At 42.3% G+C, this 24761-nt stretch overlaps 1 protein-coding gene across 4 annotated transcripts in view; it reads right to left on the bottom strand.

The window, feature by feature from the left end:
• The window catches only part of Sncaip (synuclein alpha interacting protein), a 143830-nt gene that overhangs the window by 2435 nt on the left and 116634 nt on the right, over positions 1 to 24761 (bottom strand). For 3 of the 4 annotated variants that reach the window (XM_026783607.1, XM_013349612.2, XM_026783606.1), the window contains exons 7-11: positions 18037 to 18162; positions 14747 to 14916; positions 8238 to 8330; positions 6636 to 7695; positions 5370 to 5440 (exon numbers count right to left, since the gene is read on the bottom strand). In XM_026783607.1, coding sequence (XP_026639408.1) covers positions 5370 to 5440; positions 6636 to 7695; positions 8238 to 8330; positions 14747 to 14916; positions 18037 to 18162 — 1520 coding nt within the window. The remainder of the gene's footprint in view (positions 1 to 5369; positions 5441 to 6635; positions 7696 to 8237; positions 8331 to 14746; positions 14917 to 18036; positions 18163 to 24761) is intronic. The other variant, XM_013349613.2, reaches the window with a different exon arrangement.

Raw genomic sequence — 24761 nt, 5'->3', positions numbered from 1 at the left:
AACCCGTTGAGGTGGTTACAAGAGGAACTAGTAGGCACACATTTGAAGACAGCCATTCCTCCTTCTCAAATCAACACGCAGTTCAATAGGAAGGGGTGGGGTCCCCTCAGCCCTTCCTCATATAACATTTCTTGTTATTATTACTCAGATGTATTTATATAATCTTGATGAAAATCCAATTAATTAAGTTGAAGGGTTTTAGTTCTTGAAAGGGTATCTTTGCTTTGAGATAGGGGACACTGCTTTGAACACCCACAAGTGAACCCTCTTTCTGCAGGAAAAACCTAGTTTGATTAGAGAAAGCCAAGTCCCAACCAAGTGAACTGTTAATTTAATATGAGACATTTAATATGATAATAACTCAGTCTTCCCGAATCCTTCAATTGCTCAATCTTCAATTGCCAGAATTCAACAGAACAAAAGTGGGTAATTCTGGCACAAATCATTCGGATAATTGTTGTGCCTTGATTTCACTCTTGGATATGAAATCACATTCTGAGTGACCAAAATTAAAAAGGAGGAGAGCCTTATATTTAAATAACTGGTTTTCAAGTGTTCCAGCATGCTGAATCATCTAGGCACACACTGTATTTCCACAGCACGTGGCGCTCCCACAGCGACTTATGGGATCGGTGTGCCATGGCCTGCAGCCTGCCACACATCCCCCCCGCCCCCCACTAACCAAAAGAAGAGCTTGCTAAGTGTGCTCTCTCTTTCAGCTTTACTTGTAGCCAATCTGTACAATTTATTTACTAAAAGGGGGAATTGTGGTTCAAAATCAAATATATACTTTAATACTCAAATAGAAGCTTACTGCAGAAGACTGAATTCAAATGTATCCACAGAGCATAATAACACCCCTCTCCCGGTAGGATAGTAGAGACAAGATTTTGTCCTGCTTCCCCCCCCCCTTTTCTTCCTCCTTTTCATCTGTTAGGCTTTTTTTCTTTCCAATTTAGGAAGCCTCTTCCATATGCCAGACACCATTCCAAACACTGGGAATACAAGGGTCTCAAGAGGGACTGCTCTCACAGAGCTCTGGTATGAGTTTATTTCTATTCTCCTGGGAGTGTCTTCACTATGACCTATCTGAGTTCAGAGGCCAGGCCTTACTTTGGGGAAAACATGTCTTTTGTATATGGGAGTGCACATATGTGTACATATTTATGTAAGGACAGCTGTGTGCACGTGGGTATGCATGCACATGTGTATATATGTGTCTGGCGGCCAGAGGACACCCTCAAGTGTTGTTCCTCAACAGGTGTCTAACTTCTTTCCTGGGCTTTGGATTTCTTGTTGGTATGGGGCTCACTGGTTTTGGTTGGTTGGCTATGTAACAGGCTGAGTCTGCCAATCTGTTGACTCAGCACTGGGAGTCCAAGTCCACACCACTCTGACTGACATTGTTATGTGTGTTCTAGGTTCAAGTCTTCATGTCTACAGAGAAAGTACTTATAACCGACTGAGCTATTTTCTCAGTTCCCCCAAATTCGTGTGTTATTGATAAAAATGCTGAAAAGAAAGGTGTGGCTTCGTCAGCTAGGAGTAGTGGCATATGCCTATAATCCCAGAATTTAGGAGTCAAGGGAGGTGGACCTCTGAGTTCTAGGCCAGCCTGGTCTACAAAGCAAATCCCAGGGCAACCATGGCTACACAGAGAAGCCCTATCCTGAAAAAATTCCTACTATTGGCTTGCCTTGTCCATCCTTGACATGAGTGTTTGTGCCTAGTAGTCTTTTCCCATGTTTGGATGTTCTGTGGATATCCCTGGGAGAACTGATCTTTTCTGAGTGGAAACAGAGATGTGGATCTGGGGGAGAGGGGTGGTGGGGGAGGGACGAGGAGGAATGAATAGAGGGAAAACCGTGGTTGGTTGGGATGTAACGTGTGAGAGAAGATGAGGTCCAGACAAGGTTTGTATTTGTGATTATTTCAATCAACCTATACACCTCTACAATTCAGCCTTCAGAGAGATTATGGGGAGTCCCTGCTCTCACAATATCATAAGATGTCCTTAGTAATGGCAGACTACTAGTAAGGATATAGAACTGGGAGACATATTTCTTCTCTGAACTTAATTCACAACTGGACCTTCAGGAGTGGGAAAAACAGAGAAGACGAAGAAATGAGCTTTTGTCTTAGGATTTTTGTCTCTCTAGTGATAGTCAGATAGTCAGGATAAGCAAGCTAAAGAATGCATCCTGGTGGGGGTGGTTTTGGTTTTCAGAGAAGATTTCTTCTTTCTCTTCTATGAGCAACAGCAGATGAGTGACACTGTGGACATCAGTCCCAGCCCTGGGCCAAAAATATGATTCTCTTTGAAGTAGCATTGGGAACCTTGAAATCTATACAAAATACTTGACATTAGCTCTTGGCTCTGGATATATAATTCTTAAGTGGCTAATTCATGGGTAATAAAAAGCATTCTAAGCGTGTTGACGGCTTCATGTGGTTTTCAAGGAGTCCTTCAATGCTGGTGCTAGGATAGGGGTATGACTCCTTCAAGAAACAGTGCCACGTGGTCAGAGAGGGTGTTATTGGAGGTAGCCAAGGTGGAAACAAGCCACCATAGGCAGACCCAATACTTCATTAGCATTTTAAGACCAGGGATTGCAAATATTCCCCCAAAGCTGCAAAAACTCTAAGTCAACTTATCTTCTGTAAGAAAAACAGAAAAGATAAATTTGCTCTCTGTAAACCAAGTCATCTTCCAGAGCTGACATACTGAAGAGGCTGTTCAAAGCGATGAAGCTGAAGCTGACTTTAGAGGCCATTGAAATCCATTCTCTTTGCTAATCACGCTGTGATCAATTTAGAAAGATAAGTAGCCATCAGAAGCTGGAAAAAGAGCTGAAAGACAGTCTTTAAAATGCTGTATTTATTGTTCTTACTTTTCTTCTTCTCCTCCTCCTTCTCCTTTCTCTCTCTTTCTCTTTCCTTTCTCTTATTTTTCTTTAATTTTTTTTTTAAAGACAAGATTTCTCTGTGCAGCCCTGGCTGTCCTGGAACTTTCTCTGTAGACTAGGTTGGCCTCAAACTCAGAGATCCACTTGCTTCTGCCTCCCAAGTGCTGGAATTAAACGTGTGTGCCATCACTATCCGACTTCCTACTTTCCTTTTAGCTAGAAGAACTAAAAATAAAATTCCTAGAAACTAAAGTAGACTGATTCCAGGGTTCTGGAGTTACTGCCGCTGTTTCATCTCTGCTAACAAGAGGGTCAGTAGCAGGGAGCTGTCAACATCTCTACCCTAAGATGAGGCAGCCCTCTACTATTTCAAGAAGTCATTTGATCTTCTAGCAAGTTCTTAGGTCAAGATTTGACTGATACATGAACCCTTGCACTCAGGTAATGCTGCAGGCACCAGAGTTAATTATGTATCACTCATTTAAACATTTCATTCTGGCCTCAATTTCTTTGAGGAATCTTTCTTTTAAGTAGAGAGGCATTCTTGGTTCATCTGTGGAGTGGACCAGGCTTGTGCTAGGTGCGTGCATGAGATGCAGAGAGAATAGGAAGAACTTAGTCTCTCCAGTGTGTAAAACAAACATCCAACAAACAAACTCAACTCCTTTGTAATGGAAACCCATGCCAAACTAAGAGCATGGTAAAGTGTGCATGAGGGTATAGGGCAGTGAGAGGAAGAGGTCTGGGGGCTGACTATACATGTTGTTTGAATTTTCTAAGGTTTTAGCATTGAATTCAAGCCTTGTCACCACACAAGGCCAGTAAATCTGCTAGCTTAATGACCGAGCCCTTAGAAGGACGGTTCCTTAAGTGCTGTAGGAAAGTGTTCTACTCCTCTCAGACATCCAAGTGGCTCTGTAACCTCATTTTGTGCACTGAAGTTTCGTAATCTTATTACACTCAAATGCCCAGCTTTGTTCTTTTCCTTGTAAAAAGACAGGGTGAAATATTTCTGGCGGGAAAATCTGTCTTGACACTAATTATCTTGTTCCCGGTTGCTGTAGGAGCCTGGAAGCCGCGAGAGGCATTTTCATCTCTGCTCCCAGGGAGTTTGCCAAGTCTTTGTGCTTTCCTTGTCTTAGGGACAAGAGCAGAATTTTCCAGGCACCAAGAAGACCCATGCAGCCCAAGACAGGCACAGGGAAGGTTGTAAGAATAGGGACCAAGGCCAAGAAGAACAAAAGGGGGAAAGCATTGATGTTTGGAAGGACGTAGAACTTTCCCCTGCCACTTTCTCATCTCTAACACTGGCCCAGGAGCCTCTGTCACAGGATGGCAGGAAGCAGTCCTGACTCTCATGTAGACTACCTGCTGGTAGCCAGCTGGTCACTAGTGACTATTAAGAGTCTAAGACTGTTCCTTTAATGCACTGAATTAACGAGACCCCTGATGACAAAATCTAACATGACTAATGTCTGTTTTCCATTCAGACTGGGAAGCAGACTAAATTTGACCTAGAGAGGGCAAGGAAAAAAAGAAAGGAAGAAAAGGAAGATCTTCTGGAAATTCAGTATTTTGAACTAAAATCTGTATGTATAGTAAACACATTCTTTGAAGGATTTTGGAGGAATGCTGAATACCATGCAATGGTTTTCAAATTATTGAAATGTTTTAGACCCAACAGTTTGCTTTTAAAATGGGTTTTGATGTTAAACGCTTCTCAAATAAACCAGTTCAAAGGCACTGACCACATTAACTCAGGCACCTTTCCTGCCACCTCACCCACTTCCTGCCAGGTCTGGAAACACATGCTGCGCCTCAGAAGGAGGAGTCCCAGTCACTGGCTACAGGCTTCTCTCTCTTGTATGTATATACTCTATGCATCTGGGCTGGTGAACGTTTCTTTGGAGGAAGACCCTTCCTTTATCGGTTGTCCTTCATCCTAATGGCGTCTGGACTGGAAGCCGTTCACCGTGCTAAATGAGAGAGCTTCTGCAGAAGCAGAGGCGTGCTTCTTCTCCCAAGAACAGCAGTCCTGACAAAAGGCACCTCGTCTGCAAGCAGCGCTGAAGCAAAGCCCCAGCTCACACTCGAAGTTCCGATTTCTGACGGACAACTGGCCTCTTCTACCCATGACTGAACCTAATTCTATACTTACTTGGCACCTTGCTCCCTTAAAAATGCAAACCGAAGGGCTAAAGTCAACTAGAAACAGGGTGGGTTTATGTACAGAGTAGATTCTCCTGACTGATGCTGGGATAAAGCCCCTGCAATGACTACCGGTCACCTTCCCAGGATCTAGTTGCCACCTGAACCCTTATCTCTTTGGGAGGTGGGGAAGACTTGCAAGTTTCTTCTCCCTTGGTGTTATCCCCTGCTGAAAAGGGTCACAGATGCATCATTTCAGAGCACATGCAAATCCAAGCAAAGGCATGGCCGTGTCTCACGGTGCACCCCACATACCGTGCATAGCCACGCAGATGTTCTTCAACCAGCATATTAGAGGGAAGGTGGATACAGCTGCTGTACACCTCCTAGAGAAGCGCAAGTAAGAATTATCTGAAGACATGCAACAAGCTCATTCCATGCACGGGTCCCAGTTAATGCAAGGCATGCAGGGCACATTCGAGGGAAGGTTCGTGGGAAACTGTGGAGGTGGCTTTAGTGTTATTGCCGATCCTGAGATCCCCTTAAGTTATTGGGGGAGAAAAGTTAGGCTTTATTTTTTTAATGCAAGAAGTCTGCTGTCTTAGCTGGTGGCTGTGCCCTTTCTAGATGTAACCAATACATGGTGAAGTCTTTCATAGCAAGGGAGCTGGTAGATAATTTAAAAGTCAGTGAGGAGGCCGTTGGAAAGAAATTAACTGAAACTGGATTTGGCATCACAGCAAGAAACACAGACAGTTCTTAAGACTATGTTGTAATAGGAATTTAACAACCCAACGAGGAAAACCGATAAGCTTCGGACACTACTGGGCGGCTTAGTAACTGCAATGGGGAAAAGATCCGAGGCATTCCTTCCACAGGGAGCTATGCATTTTGGCTGCTATACTGTTTTTGGTGGCATGACAAGCACAGAGCATGCAGAATTCATTGCCTAAAAAGATGTTCCTATCTCTTCTTCATGGATGTGAGTTACAGATGGGTTTCCAAGAAATGGTGCTATGAATGACTTCAACAGTGCCTTCTGCCATCTCCTGTATACTGGCAAGTACTTCAGCCTCTCCAGTATCTAATCAACATGGAGAGATCTGTGTAGTATCATGCCAGGTGGCAGTCCCTGGGGGAGGGTCATTCATTTCAAAGGTCACTCGAGGTAAGTAGCTTAAAAATGGGCTTTCTGTTTATTTGCCTTTAAGCTGGGCTCGAGAATACCAGGTCCACGAGAACAAACTCTTCCCGAGGCAGGATCAGAGCCAACAAAGGACTGATTTTATGTTGATGGGTAGTTTCATCTTATATGAATGCCTCCCAGTTTACAATTCCTAATGCCCAGAGCACAAGAAAAAGGGATCAGAACGAACCCGTGATTTCTTTACCCACTTCTCTCATCATTCTCCAAAGGAATGTGCAAGGGTATATATTTTAACCTGGCACATTTCATTAAAAAATATGGATTTCTGAGTTTTGGGGCAACCCTTTCAAGATAGCACAAATCGGTAACCTGGGCTTTAATAATAACACAATCAATGAACAGTCATATAAGCACAGTCTGCAAATAGCACTCACGGGCTTATTCCTTCCTTTGCTAGCAGGGCTCACTGGGTTTCCCTTGGCATCTGCCGTCTTCCTTCCAAGTGATGTTAAGGGCAGTGTGCAGGTCTTCAGCTGGCTGGCTGGCTGGTAGTTGTTATTGTTGTTTTGATTACCACTTAAAGTCTCCATGATGGATCGGAAGGTTCCAAAAGGTCTTTTCATTTGTTCCCCTGACTCACTAGTCCTCTGGGGGGCCCTGCCCCTATCTCTGTCCTTTTCTCCGTTTAGTTCAAGGCTAGTTTGCTCCATCTGTACCACAGGCTCCTCAAAGGTGACTCTGAGTTTTGAGTTTTGGGATGTCCGGCGCTTGGATGATGGAGACTTGAGGGCACTCTTGGGGCTCGTGGCAACTTTCTGGGCAGTGGAACTGTCAGGACTGGACTGAGTGAGGTCTGCAGAAGGCTGGGTGGGAGGAGTCAGCCCCGAGCCTGGACAATGGGAGTCCAAGTCTGGTTCACTGCTCTCTGAAGTGGGAGATGGGCTGTGCCCATCCAGGGATTTGGAGGCCTTTGTACTGAAAGGAAACCTGCGTCCGGATGGCAGGGAGTGTTTCTTTATCATCAGGTGTAAGCTTTCTGCGCTGTCCATAGTCTCCACACTTTCCACAATGGGCTGTGGCCTGGGCCTGTCTGCTTTTCTCACAGGAGTATTTTTGGGGTCTTCAGAGTTGTTTGAGTCTGTATCAGACTCACTCAATGACCTCTGCATCAGCTGCCTCAGCCTGGCTAGCTTCAATTCTCTCTTCTCCAGGGGAATTTTTTTCAAATTCCTGGAGGATGCCTGAGCATCCTGGAATTCCAGTGACAGCTTTTCCTGGGTGCAGACATTCTCTGAGATTTCTTTTCCCAATAACTGACGTAGGATTTTATCGGAGTCTTCGTCTTTTCCTTTGGTCCTAGCCCTGCTGGATGCCGATAAGCTTCCAAGAACTTGTATTCCCTCCTGGGCTCCTGTTTTGCTCTTGCCTGAAGCCTCATCATCTGCATCTAGAATTCTCCACTGGGACTTTCTAGAAGCTGGTGAGGAGGGTGAACTGAAAGGAAGATGAAGGAGATGTGAGATGATTTCCTACTGCACTGAACGCAGCCATGAGTCCTTGCATGACCTTTACTATGATTAGCAGTTTATGGCAAACAAGATGGAAATTACTTAATGGTTTTTCAGGACAATTAGCAAAGACTCCATTCTAGCAGCTGCAGCTAGAGCATAACATGTCCCAAACTTCACTGCAACAAAATTTATTTGTTTTATTGGTTACCCACCACTTTGTATGAATTTTCTCACTTTCTGTTTGCAACAAGCTAATAAAGCTATATGTCTTTATTCTCATTTCATAGGAAAGGCAACAAAAAGGAATGTTAACTTGTTTGTAGTCATGGCCCAAAGAAATAAAAGGGCTGGAGACTACCTCGGGTCCTGGAACCTAGACACAGACTTTTCATGGTGAGAACTTTTAATTTGTTTTTATAAGAGTAAAATGTTTCCTGCTGTCATTTTCTGGAAAAACATTAAATGGAATACTAGAGGAAGGATTTAAAGATTTCAAATACCCAACAATTCATTGACTGGTATTACCTGGGTGAAGAAGGGAGTGATTTGCCCTCTGATTTTTGAGCTTCTAGAAGTTGTTGGAGTTGGCTCTGCAGTGTGACACGCTCCACTGTCTGTCTGCAGGAAACAACCAAAGAACACAATGTCTGAAGCATGGCCACTGCCAAAACTAGAGGGAGAAGAATCTTCATGAAAAGGCAGTAAATGGCAATCTATTGAAAGGCCTTAAAAAGTGTTTAGTCTCCATTCTTGTGACTCAAAGAGTTTTTCAAGGAAGCAATCAAAAGTGTTGAAAAGGACATATTAATGGCAAGCTATGAAGAAACTATGAGTAAGAGTGAAGGAATTTCAATCATTTCTGCAATGACAATATTATTTGAATACTGAATACCTATGAGCATACAAAAATCTCATCTAATATTTGTATGTATATATTATACTCTACTAGTCTTAGATGAAAAAGAATATTACAAAATCCTATGTGTAATATAGTCTCCTTTGTGTGTGTTTGTGCATATGTGTGTGCATGTGGAGACCTTTGGAAGTTGATGTTGAACATCTTCCTCTGTTGCTCTCCACCTTAGTATTTGAGGCAGTGTTTCTCACTACACTTGGAGCTCATGGTGCAGCTAGAACAGCTGGGCAGCTGGATTCAGGAACCTTGCCATGCCTGCCTCACACTGCCGGGATTATGGGTGTGAGCTGCTAAGTCGCTATAGTTTTAGGAAGAATTTCTCTTTCCCCATCATCAGAACAGAAATCTAGAAGGGTGTATTTCAAAATGATACTGTTGTTTTCTAAATGATTGTCTTTGCTGTTTGCTTGCTTTTGAGACAAGGTCCCTCTGTGTAGCTGTAGATGGCTTAGAACTTGCCCTGTAGACAAAGCTGGCCTTGAACCCACTGAGATCTAACTACATCTGCCTTCTTACATCTGGGATTAAGGGCACAGGACACTTAGCCTAGAAACTGAATTTTAGAAGTGTTTGTAGCAGTTTACTAATCATAAACATAAACAAAATGCAACACAAAATGCCTATGTGTACTTTGGGTGACAAATAGCCTTGCACACTCTTATATAAAGAACAAATAATGCATGATAACACTCCATTTCCTCTGTACATAGGAGTATGTATATCAGAATGTGCTTTTAAGTCAAGAAAATAGGCTAAAAGTGACAGCTACAGGAAGAAAAAAATCACTTAGAAAACATTAATTATTGTAGAAATTGGTATGAATCAATCAAATTGACTCTTTTTTTTCTTTTGAGTCAAGGTCTCACTCTGTAGCGTTGGGTGACCTTTGGCTCACTGTCTAGACTGGGCTGGTTTTGAACTCATAGAGCTTTTTCTGCTTCAACCTTTTAAGTGCTGGGATTAAAGCAAATTGACTCTTATTCTACAGGAATGAGAAGCATTTATTGAAAGCAGTAAGCAGTATTAGTACAGTCCCTCAAGAATGTCCATCCATGTCCACATTCCCAGAAGTCATAAACATGTCAAAAGGGAGGTGATACTATCTATAGCTGATGTTAAAATAGGAAGGTTTCATATGGGTTTCTGGGGTGGACTGTTCTACTCATGTAAGCCTTTTACAGTGGGGAAGTATAAGAAGGACTTGACCCTGCTGCTGATGTCATACATAGAGAAAGGAGATTATGGGCTACAGGATGCAATTGGAGGTGACCCCCATCTAGCAGTCAGAAAGTAGCAGGAACCTAGTCATCCAAATGCAAAAAAGCTGATTCTATAACAATCTGAAGGAGCAGAACATATATTCACCTTATACCCTGTGTTTTAGGAAAGTGGCTTGTCAACGTTTAGATCTTAGCATGACAAGATCCCTGTTGACATTCTATCTTATAAAAATATAAGGCAAATTTGTCCTATGTTAAGTCACTAATTCTGTGATAATTTGTTATAAACAACAGAAAACTTACATGATTAGTTCAGCATAAAAATGGTAACAGCTCTCTTGAGCCATGGCGTAGAACTAAATGAAGGGTTTGTGAGTATTCTTACAATGACTATCTTATCTTAGTTTGGACTAGAGGAAGCCTGGCATTCTTGCAGGATCATGCTGCATATGCTTTTTTTTTTTTTTTTGTCTAAATGTACTTCTGTGGAGTCAGATCCTGATAACATCTTCCACAAGTCCCAAGCATCTTTGTTTTTCTCATAAGCAATCAGCATTATTTCTAATAATTCATCTCCCAAAACAAGCCAAGTTTGTAACCTTATTTCATCTCACCTACTCTGTCAAACTCACTGAATCAAACTTAGACATGGGGCTGAACAGATGGCTCAGAGGCTAAGAGCATTTGCTGCTTTTGTAGAGGACCTGGGTTTGATTCCCAGCACCCATCCTGGGTCACTCAGAACAATTTGTAATTCCAGTTAGGGGTTCCAATGCCTCTTCTTGTCTCCATGATGACCTGCATACACTTGGTGCACAGATATACACTCAGACCCACATTCATACACATAATATAAGAACAAAAATAAATCTTAAACAACAACAATAAAAACAAAACCAGGAAGTTTTTCAAAGTAAGACCTAGCAAACTCTTAATGGACCATAGAGCCCATATCTTAGACTTGGCAGTCACTAAGCTTTTGGAACAACCATTCAGCTCTGTCCTTTAGCATGACTTTAACCTTGCCTAACACACAGGTGAACATGTGTGGCTGTGTGACAACCACACTACTTACACAAATTGGTGGTGAGCAGGCTTTGCCCAGTTTACTTTTTGCTGACACCAGCTTAATATGGGACTAAATCTACTCCACTTTGCTAGTTGGATACATACCAGGTTTGTGTGTGCATGTGTGTGTGGCTGTGTGTGTGTGTGTGTGTGTGTGTGTGTGTTATTTTAAGAGACAGAAGTAGGGGCTGGAGTGATGGCTCAGCAGTAAGTGTATTAACTCCTCTTCCAGAGGACCTGGGTTTGAATCATAACACCCACACAGTGGCTCACAACCATGTATACAACTCCAGTTCCAGGTGATCTCATGGTCTCTTCTTCAGGTACCAGGCATGGAGACAGTGCACAGAAAAAACACTCATACACAGAAAATAAGTAAAACAATGAATTATAAAAACAAACAGGAAGACAGACATTATTAGGAAAGATAAAGCACTCTGTGAATGTGAGTGGCTGAGTGGGCTAGGGAAAGGTGCACACTCAAAAGTTGGTAGAGGGAGATTATACAGTTACCTTTCAAAAGATTTATTACATATCTTTTAGGAATTGTGAACAGAATTTTTAAAAAATCCCATGTGACATCAGTTATATTGACTGTCGGTTACAATCAAAAGAACAATGGAGAACATTCTAATTCCCTAGATTTGAAAGAAGCTTCTAGAAAGGCTCAATCATCCATAATCACAGAGAGAAAGCTGTATTTGCATACTATGTCAGTGTGCCAGGATTGCTAGAAAAGTACCACAAGTTTAGGGGTTTAAACAGGAAATGTTAAAAAGATTTTTTTTTGTTTTTGTTTTATGTGTCTGCGTGAGTAGTTACATGCATGCAGTGTACCACATGTGTGCCTTGTGCCCTCAGAGGTCACAAGAGGGTGTCAGATCCCTTGAACCACATGATGGAGATGCTGGGAATGATCTGCAAAAGCATCATGGGATTTTAAGTACCAAAGCATCTCTCCAGCCTCAGACAACATTAATTTATCAGCTCACAGTTTGGGAGGCCTAAGTAGTCTGAGATGACATTGTCAGCCATGTTGGTTCCTTCTGGGGGCCACGATGGTATCCATCCTGTACCCTGTGCCTGTCTCCTAGGGTCTAGTTTTTATTGGTGAACTCTGGTTTCATGGTTTGTAGATATTTCCCCATGAACACTGTCTTCATGTTCACATGGCATACCCTCTGGGTATATGCCCATTATTTGTAGAGATGCTAGTCACCAGGTTAAGACTCACCACTATAACCCCACTTGAACTTGCTATCTTCTCTGAATATCTTATTTCCAATTAAGGCTACACTAAAATATTAAGATTTCGGACCTTCCTGGTGAGGCAGAATTCCATTCCAAATACTAGGTTTACTAACAGGGACTTCAGTAGAGTTGAAGTTTGCCATTTCTAGAAATAGCAATGGCTATAAAGGAGTTGGGAACAGTATTATAATAAGGAGAAGGACTTAAAACTAACCGTCCCCAAAGCTCACCCTGGGTAAAACTCAGGTGTGTTCAAACTTTGGAAATGATTTCCCTCCCTTGCCCTGTTACCCATGTCCCACAGCATAAAGGCCACAGAGCTCTGGGACTGCTTCATGGGATTTCTCTACATACTTCCGGGTTTGCTCAAGTCACGAAAGTACATACTACACGGAAGGTCAGTGCCCACAAGAACACTGCACATATTTTATCTTTTCTCTGACTAACAACACTTGTCCACAGCATTTGGATTTCAGGGTAACTAGATGGCTGCCATCTGTCAGTGTATAGAGCTTGCTCATCCCAGGATAACTAACAGAGAGTGCTCTGGACCTTGAATTTGCAAAAGTCACCAATATAACAGCAAAACAACTATGCAGCTCATAAAAATTTTTCAGAGTCTGAGACATAAAAGCTGAGATTTAAAAGAATCTATTTTCTGGGTGTGGAATTTTAGGGAAAGTATTCTATGGGATGGTTTTAAAGCTTCTCTTTAAGAGTATGTCCATTTATCACTGGAGGGAGTGGATGGTGCTTCAGCATTTTTGGAAAGGCATTGAGAACCAATTCCCTTACATCCCCAAGATTTTAGGGTTGAATCCAGGGCCTCTGCATGCCAGGCCCAGTGTTCTACCACTGAATTATCGTTCCAGCCTCTCTATTTTTAAAATACACGCCTTTTATTCTGTCTACTCCCTTATTCAGAAAGCTATACAAATGCATAAAGACTTATGAAAGAGTCTGCTCACTGTGGAAAAATAACTCAGTGAGTTATTAGGTTATTAAGTAATATATACTCTTCCTTCAGCTACAGCGAGATCTTGAAGTCTGCCCAGGCTTACCTGTCACGGAGTTTTGTTTAACCGACAGAGCATTCTTGGAGGAAATCTTTTATACTTTAGGTTTTAAACTCAGATTACATTAGATTCTACCAATATGAGGGCCACAAGAGGCTTGCATGTCTGAGGCAAAAGAGGGCACGTAGAGAGACAAGGAGTTGCCCGAGCTCAGGGAAAGCACAGGGAGTCCAAGGTCACATCATACTGTTACCTGACACATATCTGCAACCAGTTAAGGTCTCTTGCCCATACTGGCCCTTTTCTCATCCAAGAAAGCTGTAAATAGGAGATGTTTATTTTCTCACTGAACTCTGGTAGAGGGCTGGAGAGATGACTCAGCGGTTATAAGCACTGGCTGCTCTTCCAGAGGACCCTGGTTTGATTTCTAGCACCCGCAAGATAGCTTATAACTGTCTACAATTGCAGTTCCAGGAGATCTGATGACACCATATTCTGAACTCTGTGGGCAACAGGCACACACATAGTGCACAGACAAATATGCAGCCAAAAACTTCAGGCACATAACATAAAAATATTTTTTAAAAACTAGAGAAGATTCATCACCCACTATACTATATTGTACTGTATTATATTATAAATATCTGTATTATAAATATCCTTGTTAAATGTATATAAATATGCACATATATTTTAAAAATAAGATTTTACGTTTTTCTTCTAAAACTTAGTTTAATGCTTAAAGGATTTTGTCCTTCTAATCTGTTAAACTTTTTGGACTTTTGATGATTCCAATTACCGAGAAAACTCCCTCAACCTGGCAGCTATTGTGTGATCCGTGAGATTTCTAAGGGCTGATCTTGGTCCCTCACTAACTCCTTAATTCTTTCTAGACTCCCACCTGATGTCTTCATATTCCATCCCATCGTCTTCAACTATTTATGTTGTGGTTATCTTCCACAAATGCTTCTCTGACACCTGATAGGCAATGGGTACCAGTTTCATAATCAATCAGGCAAATGACTTTAAAAAGTGACATTTATATTCTGAAACCTAATTAAAACCCTGCTTCATTTTTCCCCAGTACATTTTCTGTGGATGGGTATTAAGAGACTTATATCTGGAATTTCCCAAAGACAAACTTCCCTTGTTGAGAACACCGAAGGGGGGCATTTCTAGCCTTTCCTTCTCCCTCACTCCTCATGATGTTCTATACAAATAATGAAAGGACGAAGAGGATGCTTGTGTGTTACTCAAGCTCTGCTGCCACCTGTTCCTAAGGTGACAGCAATGGCGATGACACTCCCTCTCTGTGAAGACTGTGATTCCCTGTTGGTGCGCTTGCTCTGCACCTCGTGGCTCATTGCCATTTTGTGGCTTTAGAGTTGCTATGTTAAGCATGTACACAGGTTGTGAGCCTCTAGGATGGAGGAAGAAAGGATGAGAATGCCCAGCTTTCACTAATACCTGGAATGAAGGGAACTCTCCAAAGCCCTTGGCTCAGATCTAAGCACAAGAAATACAAGGTAGACTTCGTTCTCTAGGAATCAAGTGGCCACTTACTCCTTTAGCTGCTTTGTCAACTTTACCACTTGTGAGGCCAGTGACATGCAGGTCTCTACTACCACTAGGTACCGGGAGCACAGGGTGTGCCCATGCCGCTCAGCACTCTGGGAGGGCTTTTCTCCAGCGTGGTTCTGCATAGTGACATTTGCTCCATATTCCACCAGGGTCTGCCAGAAAATAGAAAAACATATCATTCTATCAGGACTTGCTTTTTATTAAACAGGTGTGTGTGTGTGTGTGTGTGTGTGTGTGTGTGTGTGTGTGTGTGTGTGAAGATTCTGTCTACAGAGGCCAGAAGAAGACATCACATTACCTAGAGCTGGAGTTATGGACGGTTGTGAGTTGCTTGGTGTGGGTACTGGGAACCAAACTTGGGACCTCAGGAAGAACAGCAAGCACTCTTAATGACTGAGCCATCTCTCTAACCCCAGGACTTCCTTCTGAACATTGTTTTTAAAAGACTGTAACAGAATGCTGGGTGGATTTTTTTCTCATTATTCCAAAGCCAATTATCAGAGTCCATGGTGTTGTGCGGAAAACACCAATTCAGAGAAAAGTGTCTCTGGTCTACCTAGCTGATTCTAGAGGCTTTCCTTCACAACCAACAATGATGGGACCAAACTGGTATTATTACTATTTTCTTATGCACATGTAGCCTACAAGGGAGGTCTACCAGCCCCTCATCCCCTTTATGAGATGGACAATGCAGTGTTTGTAATATTTTGTCATTTTGATAGTTGGTGTTCAAAGAAAGCATTCTTAAAGTCAGAGGAGCTATGGGATGTGGAGAGTGGTGTTCTGTCATCCTATTCTTATTCTCTTGGGTAACTGGCTTTGGAATAACACTTGATAAGCTCTTGCCAGGCCTCCCTAGTTGGGAATAAAATAATTGTAAAGAGATAGTATAGGGGCCCAGAGAAGCTGTGAAGCAGTTCACTTGGGCCATGACAAAGATACCAATTGGGTAGACTTTGTAGCAGAGAGCTTGGTGTGACCTTCTCCCTTTCCCATGGGATAAGATTCTCTAGAGTAGTGGTGTGAACTTGTCCCTTCCCCAAGGGAGAGGGTTCTCTACAGTAGTGGTGTGAACTTGTCTCTTTCCCGAGGGAGAGGATTCTCTAAAGTCATGGGCAGCAGGTGCACAGAGATGGAAAGATGTGTATGAGGTTAAAGAGTCAAAGTTGGAACCAGATCTCTCATGTGAAGTACCAATGCAAGTACTCCAGGTGATGCTTCAAAGCCTCTACAGTGAGTGGAGCCAGCTGAAGAGGTGTTGAAGCAATGACTTCCAAGAAGGCTGAGGCCTTTCTCAGCGGAGTAAGAGGACATTTGCATTTCTTTCTTATTACCTTCTATTTGTTTTTGATAGTATAGCTGGAATGGGGTGGATAGGATCCCACAAGGTGGAATAAGGGGAAGACATGCCTCATTGTGAGTCCTTCATTTAGCCTCAGAGTGTGGAGAAGAATGGTAATGTTTGAATATTGACCTAATATTGAGGTTTAAAACTGTTTTGGAGCAAAATGTAACAGGCAAAAGTGAATGGAGAAGTTATGGCATGTGGACAAAGTATCATGAATAGAGGAGAGGAAGACTTGACAGAGCATGGTTGAAGTCAATGACCTAAAAACATGGAAATGGTTCAATTTCATTACTTCCATTTAATACCAATTTAATATTGTTAGAGTCTGTAAGGAAGCTATCACATGAACAGTAAGAACTTGTTGCTCCCTGACATATTCTTTGATGACATGATGTTGCTGATACTGAAAACCTCGGCTTATTTTGGTAGTAATGATTTTCCCCCCACAAACAGTGCTTGTGCTTAATATCATCGACTGCTAGACTCCAAGGCCATTAAAGAACTTCATTTTCCTCTTAGCTTATGGCTGCTCACCATGAAAGGTCAGCTTTCCATAAAGCCGCTTCCTCCCTCTCTCGGGGTGTCACAGAGACCCTGTCAGCAGGAAGCTCCAAGAGACTCAGTCTAAACACACACTGTTATTCCTGCCCTTGACTCGGATCCCGGCAGTTTGCCCTCTGCTCTCCTCCCCCAGTCCCTTTCTCAACCCAGAAGGCCCCTTACTTGCTCTACTCCCTCATTACTATTATTTTTTAATCTTCCACACAGTGGATAGGTTCTGTCTGAGTTATCCAAGTTTCCACGGTGTCTAGTGCCAAAAACACCGTTGTGTGAAGCGGAGTGACGAATGCCCTGGGAGGCAGCCTACTTCTCCCCACATATTAAAAAGAAAATATCTAAACTGTAAATAGAAGTAGTAACATCCCCTGGGTTTCTTCAGGCTTCAGTCACTGATTAGTTTATGAAATGTTTGCTTCAGGATTATTAAACATTGTTTGAAAAGACCCATCCTTTTTTTTTTTAAATCTTCATCCAGTTGTCTTTCTTCCATAGAAAAACAACACCATTATTTTAATCATTTTGCATATATTGGTAAGAAATTTGGCTTTCTCTCCAGTCTACGCTTTCTTACTTATCACTTTTTTTCCATGTTAGTGTGTTAAATTAGGAGATGCACCATTGCCAACCCTGATGGGACGGCGTCCAGATACTCTGGATATTTCCTCTTCACTTAGCTCTCTAAGAGCTGATGTGTGAGCACAGGTCCTCTAGAGAACTTCCTGGTATTCTTTGCGTTTTTGCTGTTATTATACTCTTGACTTTCATATTCAAGGTTTTGGCATACATTCTTAAGTGACTTTCTGAACAGCCGGCTCTCATTGCCCAGTGCTCTGTCTTGGATGCAGTCTTCCCTTCCCATAGAGACCCTTTACCAACTGAGTGCTCACCTTGTGACTTGGGTCCATGACCACAGAACTCCCCCTACCCCCTTCTGTGCCTCTGCTTAATAATCTTTAACTATCACATGCACAGAGAACATGAGATTCTTTTGTAAGATATGTTGGGCTATAAGTGTGAGTCTGCTTGAGGCTGTTGGGTGAAACCAAGGCCAATCAAGGCTAAGCTTGGTCTGCTCAAAGCTCAAGGGGATCCATGACCTAGCTTCTCTGACTCTGGGCCTTTTAAACACACTTGTGAAGCTCAGTCCTATCACAAAGAAAGGAAAGGACAAGGGTTCTTACTGTCCAGTTTGCTACCCCTACTGTATAGTACAAAAGCTGATTTAGTACAGGTATTTTCCTAATGAACAAAATTCCTTCCTTTCCTGTATTGTTCCTTCTTGTCTTCCTACTTCCTTCCCTCCACTGCCCCTGTTTCGTTTCTCAAGAGACCCCTTTCTGACTGTGAGCAGCAAGCTGTGCACCTGTATGCATCCAAGGTAGCCATGCTGGGAGGCGACGTGAACAGCACTGTTGCCTTCCTGGTCCACTTCGTCCAGCGAGATGCCTTGTTCTTGCATGAACTGAAGAAGCCACAGGAGAATCTTCTCCTAGACACACACAAGAACACTTGAGATTAGTGGAATATCATGCAGAGAAGCTGAATATAAAGAAACAGCAGTATAACTTATGAGCAGTGCATAACATCAAATATTACTTATCCTATCAAAAGGATGTTCCCATTCAGTAAGCACTAAAAGCTGTGGGTCTGACTGAAATGCAAAAGAGGATCACAAAGAAGATTTCGAAGGTGGGAAGTTTCCTTGGAAGTGTTCTTGTTACTTAGGCTACAGAAGCGGGGGAGAATTTACAGAAAGTATCGGTCCGCATAGTCACACAGCTAGACAGATTTGAAGTTGAAACCTGAATCCAGGTCTTTTGATGTCAAGTCTCCTAAGGCGACACTTTCTGTTCTGTTAAGCTGCCTGTAGCTTTCAAGCCGATTACCCCAAGACCTTACACTACCGACACAACTCGATTTACTTTTAAATTTATATTCTTCAACCATGGCCCCCTAATCCTGAACATCCTGCAGTCCACAGACTGAACATGAATCAGTGCCGTAAGCTGTCAAATCCAAGATAACCTTGCTGAGATAAAGCAGGAACTTCTTGTTCTTGTCTCTGACCAAATCCTGGTGGTATTTTTTTTTTTTTTAAGTAATATCATTTGTTTTCCTTCATGTTAAAGGAAAGGAACCAAAGGCAAAGAGACTAAGTCTTTCAGAAGCTAAGCCAGAGAATGAGCAGTCAGGATGTTTCGTCGTAATCTGTTTGCAGTTTACCCAGTGAATGTTTTGTGGTATTTTCATGTCATGGTTTTTGGAGCAAGCAAGGAGATGGGATTTCACTGTTTTAAAATAGAAGAATTAAATATAAAGTAAAAAACACGAGAGTGGTAAAAACAACAGCATGAAGCTTAGTGGGTGGAATGTGACATTTAAAAAGATGATCATGTGCTTGGAATAGCCTTGAACTTCTTTCTTCTTAACCTCTTAAAGGATTTTCTCCCCTCTGGTTATTTGTTCCGACTGGTCATGAACTTTTTTTTGGATTAAATTTGCCTTCATCTTCTGAACATGCCAGTTAATTTGCTAAAGGAATTTTGGATCCAAACAGCTAAATCCTAAATGTTTTTCTCTCTGCTGGTCAATAGGGAACTGTTTACAAAGGTAGCTAACACGTGGGAACAGACGGAATATTTGTGCTGTACTCTGTCCAAGTGGGCAAGCTGGAGGAAAACCCCTCAAAAGCAAAATGAGGAAAGTGGAACTGATTCCTACATCTGAGTAAGACAGTACCTGGGAGAGTGGGTTGAATGCTAGCTGCGATGGAGATGGACCTGGAGAGCTGGATGAATGGGAGCTGCGGATGGAGGTGGACCTTGTAGAGAGTCAAAGGGTCTTCAAGGGTCCCCAGAAAAAGGGGCGAGGCTGAGCCTGGAGACTCAGGTTGAGAACTAGAAACTGAAGAAGGGAGTCCTGATAGGCTTAACTCTCTTCTTCAAAGACCAACTTACAGGAAATTGGGGCTGATGTTGGGCTAGAATAGACAGTGTTTTCATGTGTTTGAGACCATAAAATGGCTATTTTACTTTTTCCAATTAACTAGGCATACTTGGAAACAGGTTATTGTGTTATGCAACTTAGTTCTTTTAACATTTCAATGAGGGGACAAGAGAGATGGCTCAGGTTGACTACTGCTTTTGTAGACCCAAGTTCAGTTCCTAGCACCCACACCGAATGGTTCACAATGGCCTGTATTTCTACCACCCGGAGACCTGACACCCTTTTCTTGTTTCCCAGGGCATTTGAGTTCACATATACATATCCCCTCACACATATAACACAAAATAAATCTTTAAAAGTTCTCAGTGGATTGGGACTTGGTAGGCACAGGCAGGTGGATGGCTATGAGTTTAAGGCCAGCCTAGTCTACATAGCAAGTTCCACAACAGCCCGGCATTCATAGAGAGACCCTGTCTCCAAAATCAAAATAGAAATAAAAAACCAAAAGCGACAATAAAAACAAAAGCAAAGTCTCAATGACTAATATCAGGATTAGAGATATTACCAACTGGCATGAAGTCAATGGCTAAGACTTAAGAAAACTCCAGGAAAGAAGGCTGTGGGGTCTCTACAGATGAGAAGGACAGTCCCACCAATCACAGAACATAACCTCTACTATAGGTCATTTTCAAGCTTGGGGGACTTTGTTTGTTCCATGATAACAAACCAAGGACTCTTAAAACTACATATTGGAAGACATTTGGGGGAAATTATCCCATTCAATCTTGTTTTATAAATCAGAACACTGTAACTATCTTCGTCAAAGTTTCTATTGCTGAGATGACGCTCCATGACCAAAGCAAGTTAGCAAGTTGGGGAGGAAAGGGTTTATTTGGCCTACACTTCCATATCATACATAGTTCATTACTGAGGAAATCAGGGCAAGAACCCAGGACAGTAACTGCTGCAGAGGCCATGGAGGAGTGCAGGCTTGCTCAGCCTGCTTTCTTATAGAACCCAAGACTACTAGCCCAGGGATGGCCCCACCCACAATGGACTGGGCCCGCCCCTATCAATCACTAATTAAGAAAATGTCCTAATAACAGCTGGATCTAATAGAGGCACTTTCTCAATTGAGGTTCTCTCCTCTCAGATGACCGCAGCTTGTGTCAAGTTGACATAAAATTAGTCCAGGACAGTGAGGAATGTTGTCTGATTTGTACCAGCTTCCTTTAGAAAGTAAAGTTCAAGAGAGCAGAAGATATTTGAAATGTCCTGTTTGTAAACTGTCATGTCATGCACATTTTCAGATTTTTCAGATCAAACTGCCTGTTGTAGAGGGTATATCTATTCCACCTGTGCAGACCCAGGCTTTACTAAAATCATAGTGTTTTGACATTAGTAATTGGACTGTCATCAACAGAATATTACATTTTTTTAAGTTTCTAGAAACTTGGAGATGTGGAGAAAAATTGAGGGCCTTTGGCAAGGGGCCAGGTGATGTGGGAGAGTAAGATATAGGAGCGCTCTGTGAGAAAAGAGAGCTGCCGTGGATCCTGAGTGCCATGCGCCTGTGCCCAGATGTATTGTTACAATAATCTTTTCTTGTAGTGACTGTTGGAGACCTTACCTAAGACTCACACAAGGCAGAAACAATTCTACTGACTCACCAGTGTTTTGCCTGGCGCCTCAAATTTCATTATATACTTTCTGTAGTACAGCTCTTTTATATGAAACTAGATAAGCCACCATGAGAACAGAACAAGAGTGCTGAGGAAGGGGGAGGGGCAGAAGACCAAAAGATCACTTGTGACCTGAGAGAGGAAAGGAGGATACTGGGGTAAGCTGGCTTAGTGGACAGATGGGGTGTGGGGGAGAAGAGGTGAGGAAAGAAGTGTCAAAAATGCATAATGAAACCTAATTGATTTAAGTTAATATCTTCTAAAATATATATATATACACAATGTTTTTTTGTTATTTATTTATTTATTTATTAAAGATTTCTGTCTCTTCCCCGCCACCGCCTCCCATTTCCCTCAAGAATTTTTTTTTTAAAGATTTATTTATTCAGGAGGATGCCAAGGCCAGCTGGCCTGGGTCTGAAAAGGCCTGGGATGAGGCCGGACTTGCTGAACATAGCGGACAATGGGGACTACTGAGAACTCAAGAACAATGACAATGGGTCTCTGATCCTACTGCACGTAATGGCTTTGTGGGAGCCTAGGCAGCTTGGATGCTCACCTTACTAGAAATGGATGGAGGTGGGGGTTCCTTGGACTTCCCACAGGGCAGGGAACCCTGATTGCTTTTCGGGCTGAGGAGGGAGGGGGACTTGATTGGGGGAGGGGGAGGGAAATGGGAGGCGGTGGCGGGGAAGAGACTGAGATCTTTAATAAATAAATAAATTAAAAAAAAGATAAAAAAGATCTATTATGTATACAACTTTCTCCCCCCACACGCCAGAGGAGGGCGCCAGATCTCTTTACAGATGGTTTGGAGCCACCATGTGGTTGCTGGGAATTGAACTCAGGATATATATATATACACACAATGTTAAGAAGATAAGGCAATTGGCCTTTTTACTCATATCTTGTAAAGAAAAATCTTCCCTGTCATACCATATGGATGGGTTCTACTCAAAGGTACTGCATGAGGGGTCTTCTGATTACATGCATTTAGGATTTCAAGACAGATGGCTAGTTTCCCTTGTTTTCACATAAGATCTTTAGCACTCATTATCAGAGAGATTAGGCTCTGCTTCTGGGGAGCATAGGGATGCAGAGTCCTAGAATGAAATGGTGACTTATTCGACGAGCACACTAAAACATAAGCAGGATAGAATGGCCACTTATCCAGCTAGCAAGGCCCTTGTTGATGCCTACATGTGTTAGAGACATACTTAATGATGTCTTCCTCCCCTCCTAGTGCTTTAATGCATTCAGATTCTCTCTTCCTCTCAGCTGTGCGAGCGTGTGTGTGTGTGAGCGTGTGTGAGTGTGTGTGTGTGTGTGTGTGTGTTCTTCCTCTCCATTGCAGGAGAAAGTGTTGAAGGAGGGATGCAATGTCAGACTTTCATTTTCGGTAAATATTGCTTTCAGAGGTTATCCTAAGCAGTCCTGTGAATAGAGGAGCTTGTCTCTGCTGTTTCTATCTTGAGGAATACTCTCCAATAAAAAGTCCGTCCATCCGTTCATCAGCCCACTCCCACACCCCCTCATCTATGCAGCTTACATCAATGGACCAAGAACTTCTCTTATCTACAGATTTCCTCTTCTGAGGATTCTTTGGCCTTTGGATAACCTGTCTTAGCATTGCAACTTAAGTGTTCCCAAAGGCAATGCAAGGTCCTTAAAGAGGCAATTAATACATGCGATTTATAACATGTGCTGAACAAAGTCTAATAAAAGTTTAATTGAAATATATGTCACAGTTTTACTGCTGGTATCAATAAAATCTCTACAGTTTGTGGTACAACGTGGAGCCGCCTTTGTCTGCAACACTAGGTCATCAAATCTAACACATCAGTTTAGAGATTCATCCCATTTATCAAGATGTCAAAATATTAAAAAAAAACAACAAAAGAAAGAAAAAAAGAAAAACAGTCATCAAAAAGATGGTAAGAAGGGGTGGGGGGAAGATGCATGTAAGAATTAAGTATAACAAGGCCAAAATAACTTCTTAGTAAGTTTGGTTTATTCTTTACTTAAAGTAAAATAAGTAGACAAACTACACTGATAGCAATAAAATCAACAAATTGGAAGATTTGCCAAAGCAGCCAACATTTGTCTAGTGTGTTTTGCTACATATTTTGGACTGGGCAGTATACTGGCCCTCATTAGATCTTCAGAACTCCCAAGAGGGAAGTTCTCTTGCCATATCATACAGCTGAGAACACAAAGGCACAGGACACACCTCTTTTCCCTTCTCTTTTCTTGTTTTGAATTCCCTTTCTCTTCTTTCTACATGCATGCATGCAAAGTCATCAAGCTAGGACTTGGTAGGACTGAATCCCAGACACCTGGCACTAGGGCTCAGCTGTCTATGGAACTCTCTTTTCCATCTTTAGGGCTGGAACACCGTGTAGGAAGCTGCTTGTTTGTTCCTGGCTGCTCAGCCCCGAAATAATCACACAGAATCCATGTTATTTGTAATACTGTTTGGTCAATAGCTTAAGTGTATTTCTGGCTAACTCATATCTTAAATTAACCCATCTCCACTAATCTGTGTATCACCACGAGGCTGTGACTTACCAGGTAAAGTTTTGGTATCTGTCTCCGGCTGGGTTCATGGCTTCTCCTTTTTACTCTACCTTCTTTCTCCCAGCATTCAGTTTAGTTTTCCCTGCCTAGCTCTGTTCTACCCTATCAGGCCAAGCCATTTTTTTTAAATTAACAATGGTATTCACAGCATACAGAGGGGAATTCCACATCAGAAGACTCTGATTTTTCCAGCAGCTCTGATTCTAACTGCCATGCTCCTATCGAGAAACTCTGGCTGTCAGTCTGCAGGTTGTGGAGCTCCGGGTTAGTTATCTCTCCAAGATCAGTACTTGGCATTTAGATGGTTGTTTGTGCTAATCTAAAGTTTTTCTGCCAGTGGTGGTGGGAGAAAGCACATCTGCAATCCCAGGTTGTGGGAAACTAAAAGGGGAGGATCGCAAGTTCTCTGTTAGCCTCTTCTGCATAGCAAGACTCTACCAGAGAACAAAAGCGAAACAGAACACCAACAAAACCTAGATTTTTCTACTTTCCTTTCATCTCCAACAAGAGAACTTTTAGATGGTTTACTTATTTCTGCCCCACGACATTGAAACAATAGTCAATGAAACAAAGTCCAGGAAAGGATACTTCTCTGGTGAAAGTGACTCACAGAACAGCAACAGGGCATGCGAAAGCACACCCCTCATCATCGTGCCTTCTGCTGCCAATGACCACTCACGGGAAACTATGAGCTTTTGCTTGCATCAAAAAGGTCCTTAAAAGAATACCAGACTTTCTCAGGACCAAATGTAAAATAAAGACTAGACGCAGTCCAGCGTTATGGAGGCACGTCGTTTTGACAGTGTTTTGACTAAATGCTCCATAAAAGACTCAAAAACCAAAGGAATCACAAACTCAATGCTGCATATCACACAGTCCCCCC

Source organism: Microtus ochrogaster, chromosome 18 (genome assembly GCF_000317375.1).
Source record: "Microtus ochrogaster isolate Prairie Vole_2 chromosome 18, MicOch1.0, whole genome shotgun sequence".
In the NCBI taxonomy this organism is placed as follows: domain Eukaryota; kingdom Metazoa; phylum Chordata; class Mammalia; order Rodentia; family Cricetidae; genus Microtus; species Microtus ochrogaster.
Note: the sequence above shows the minus strand (reverse complement) of the source record. Positions and strands in the feature narration are given on the sequence as shown.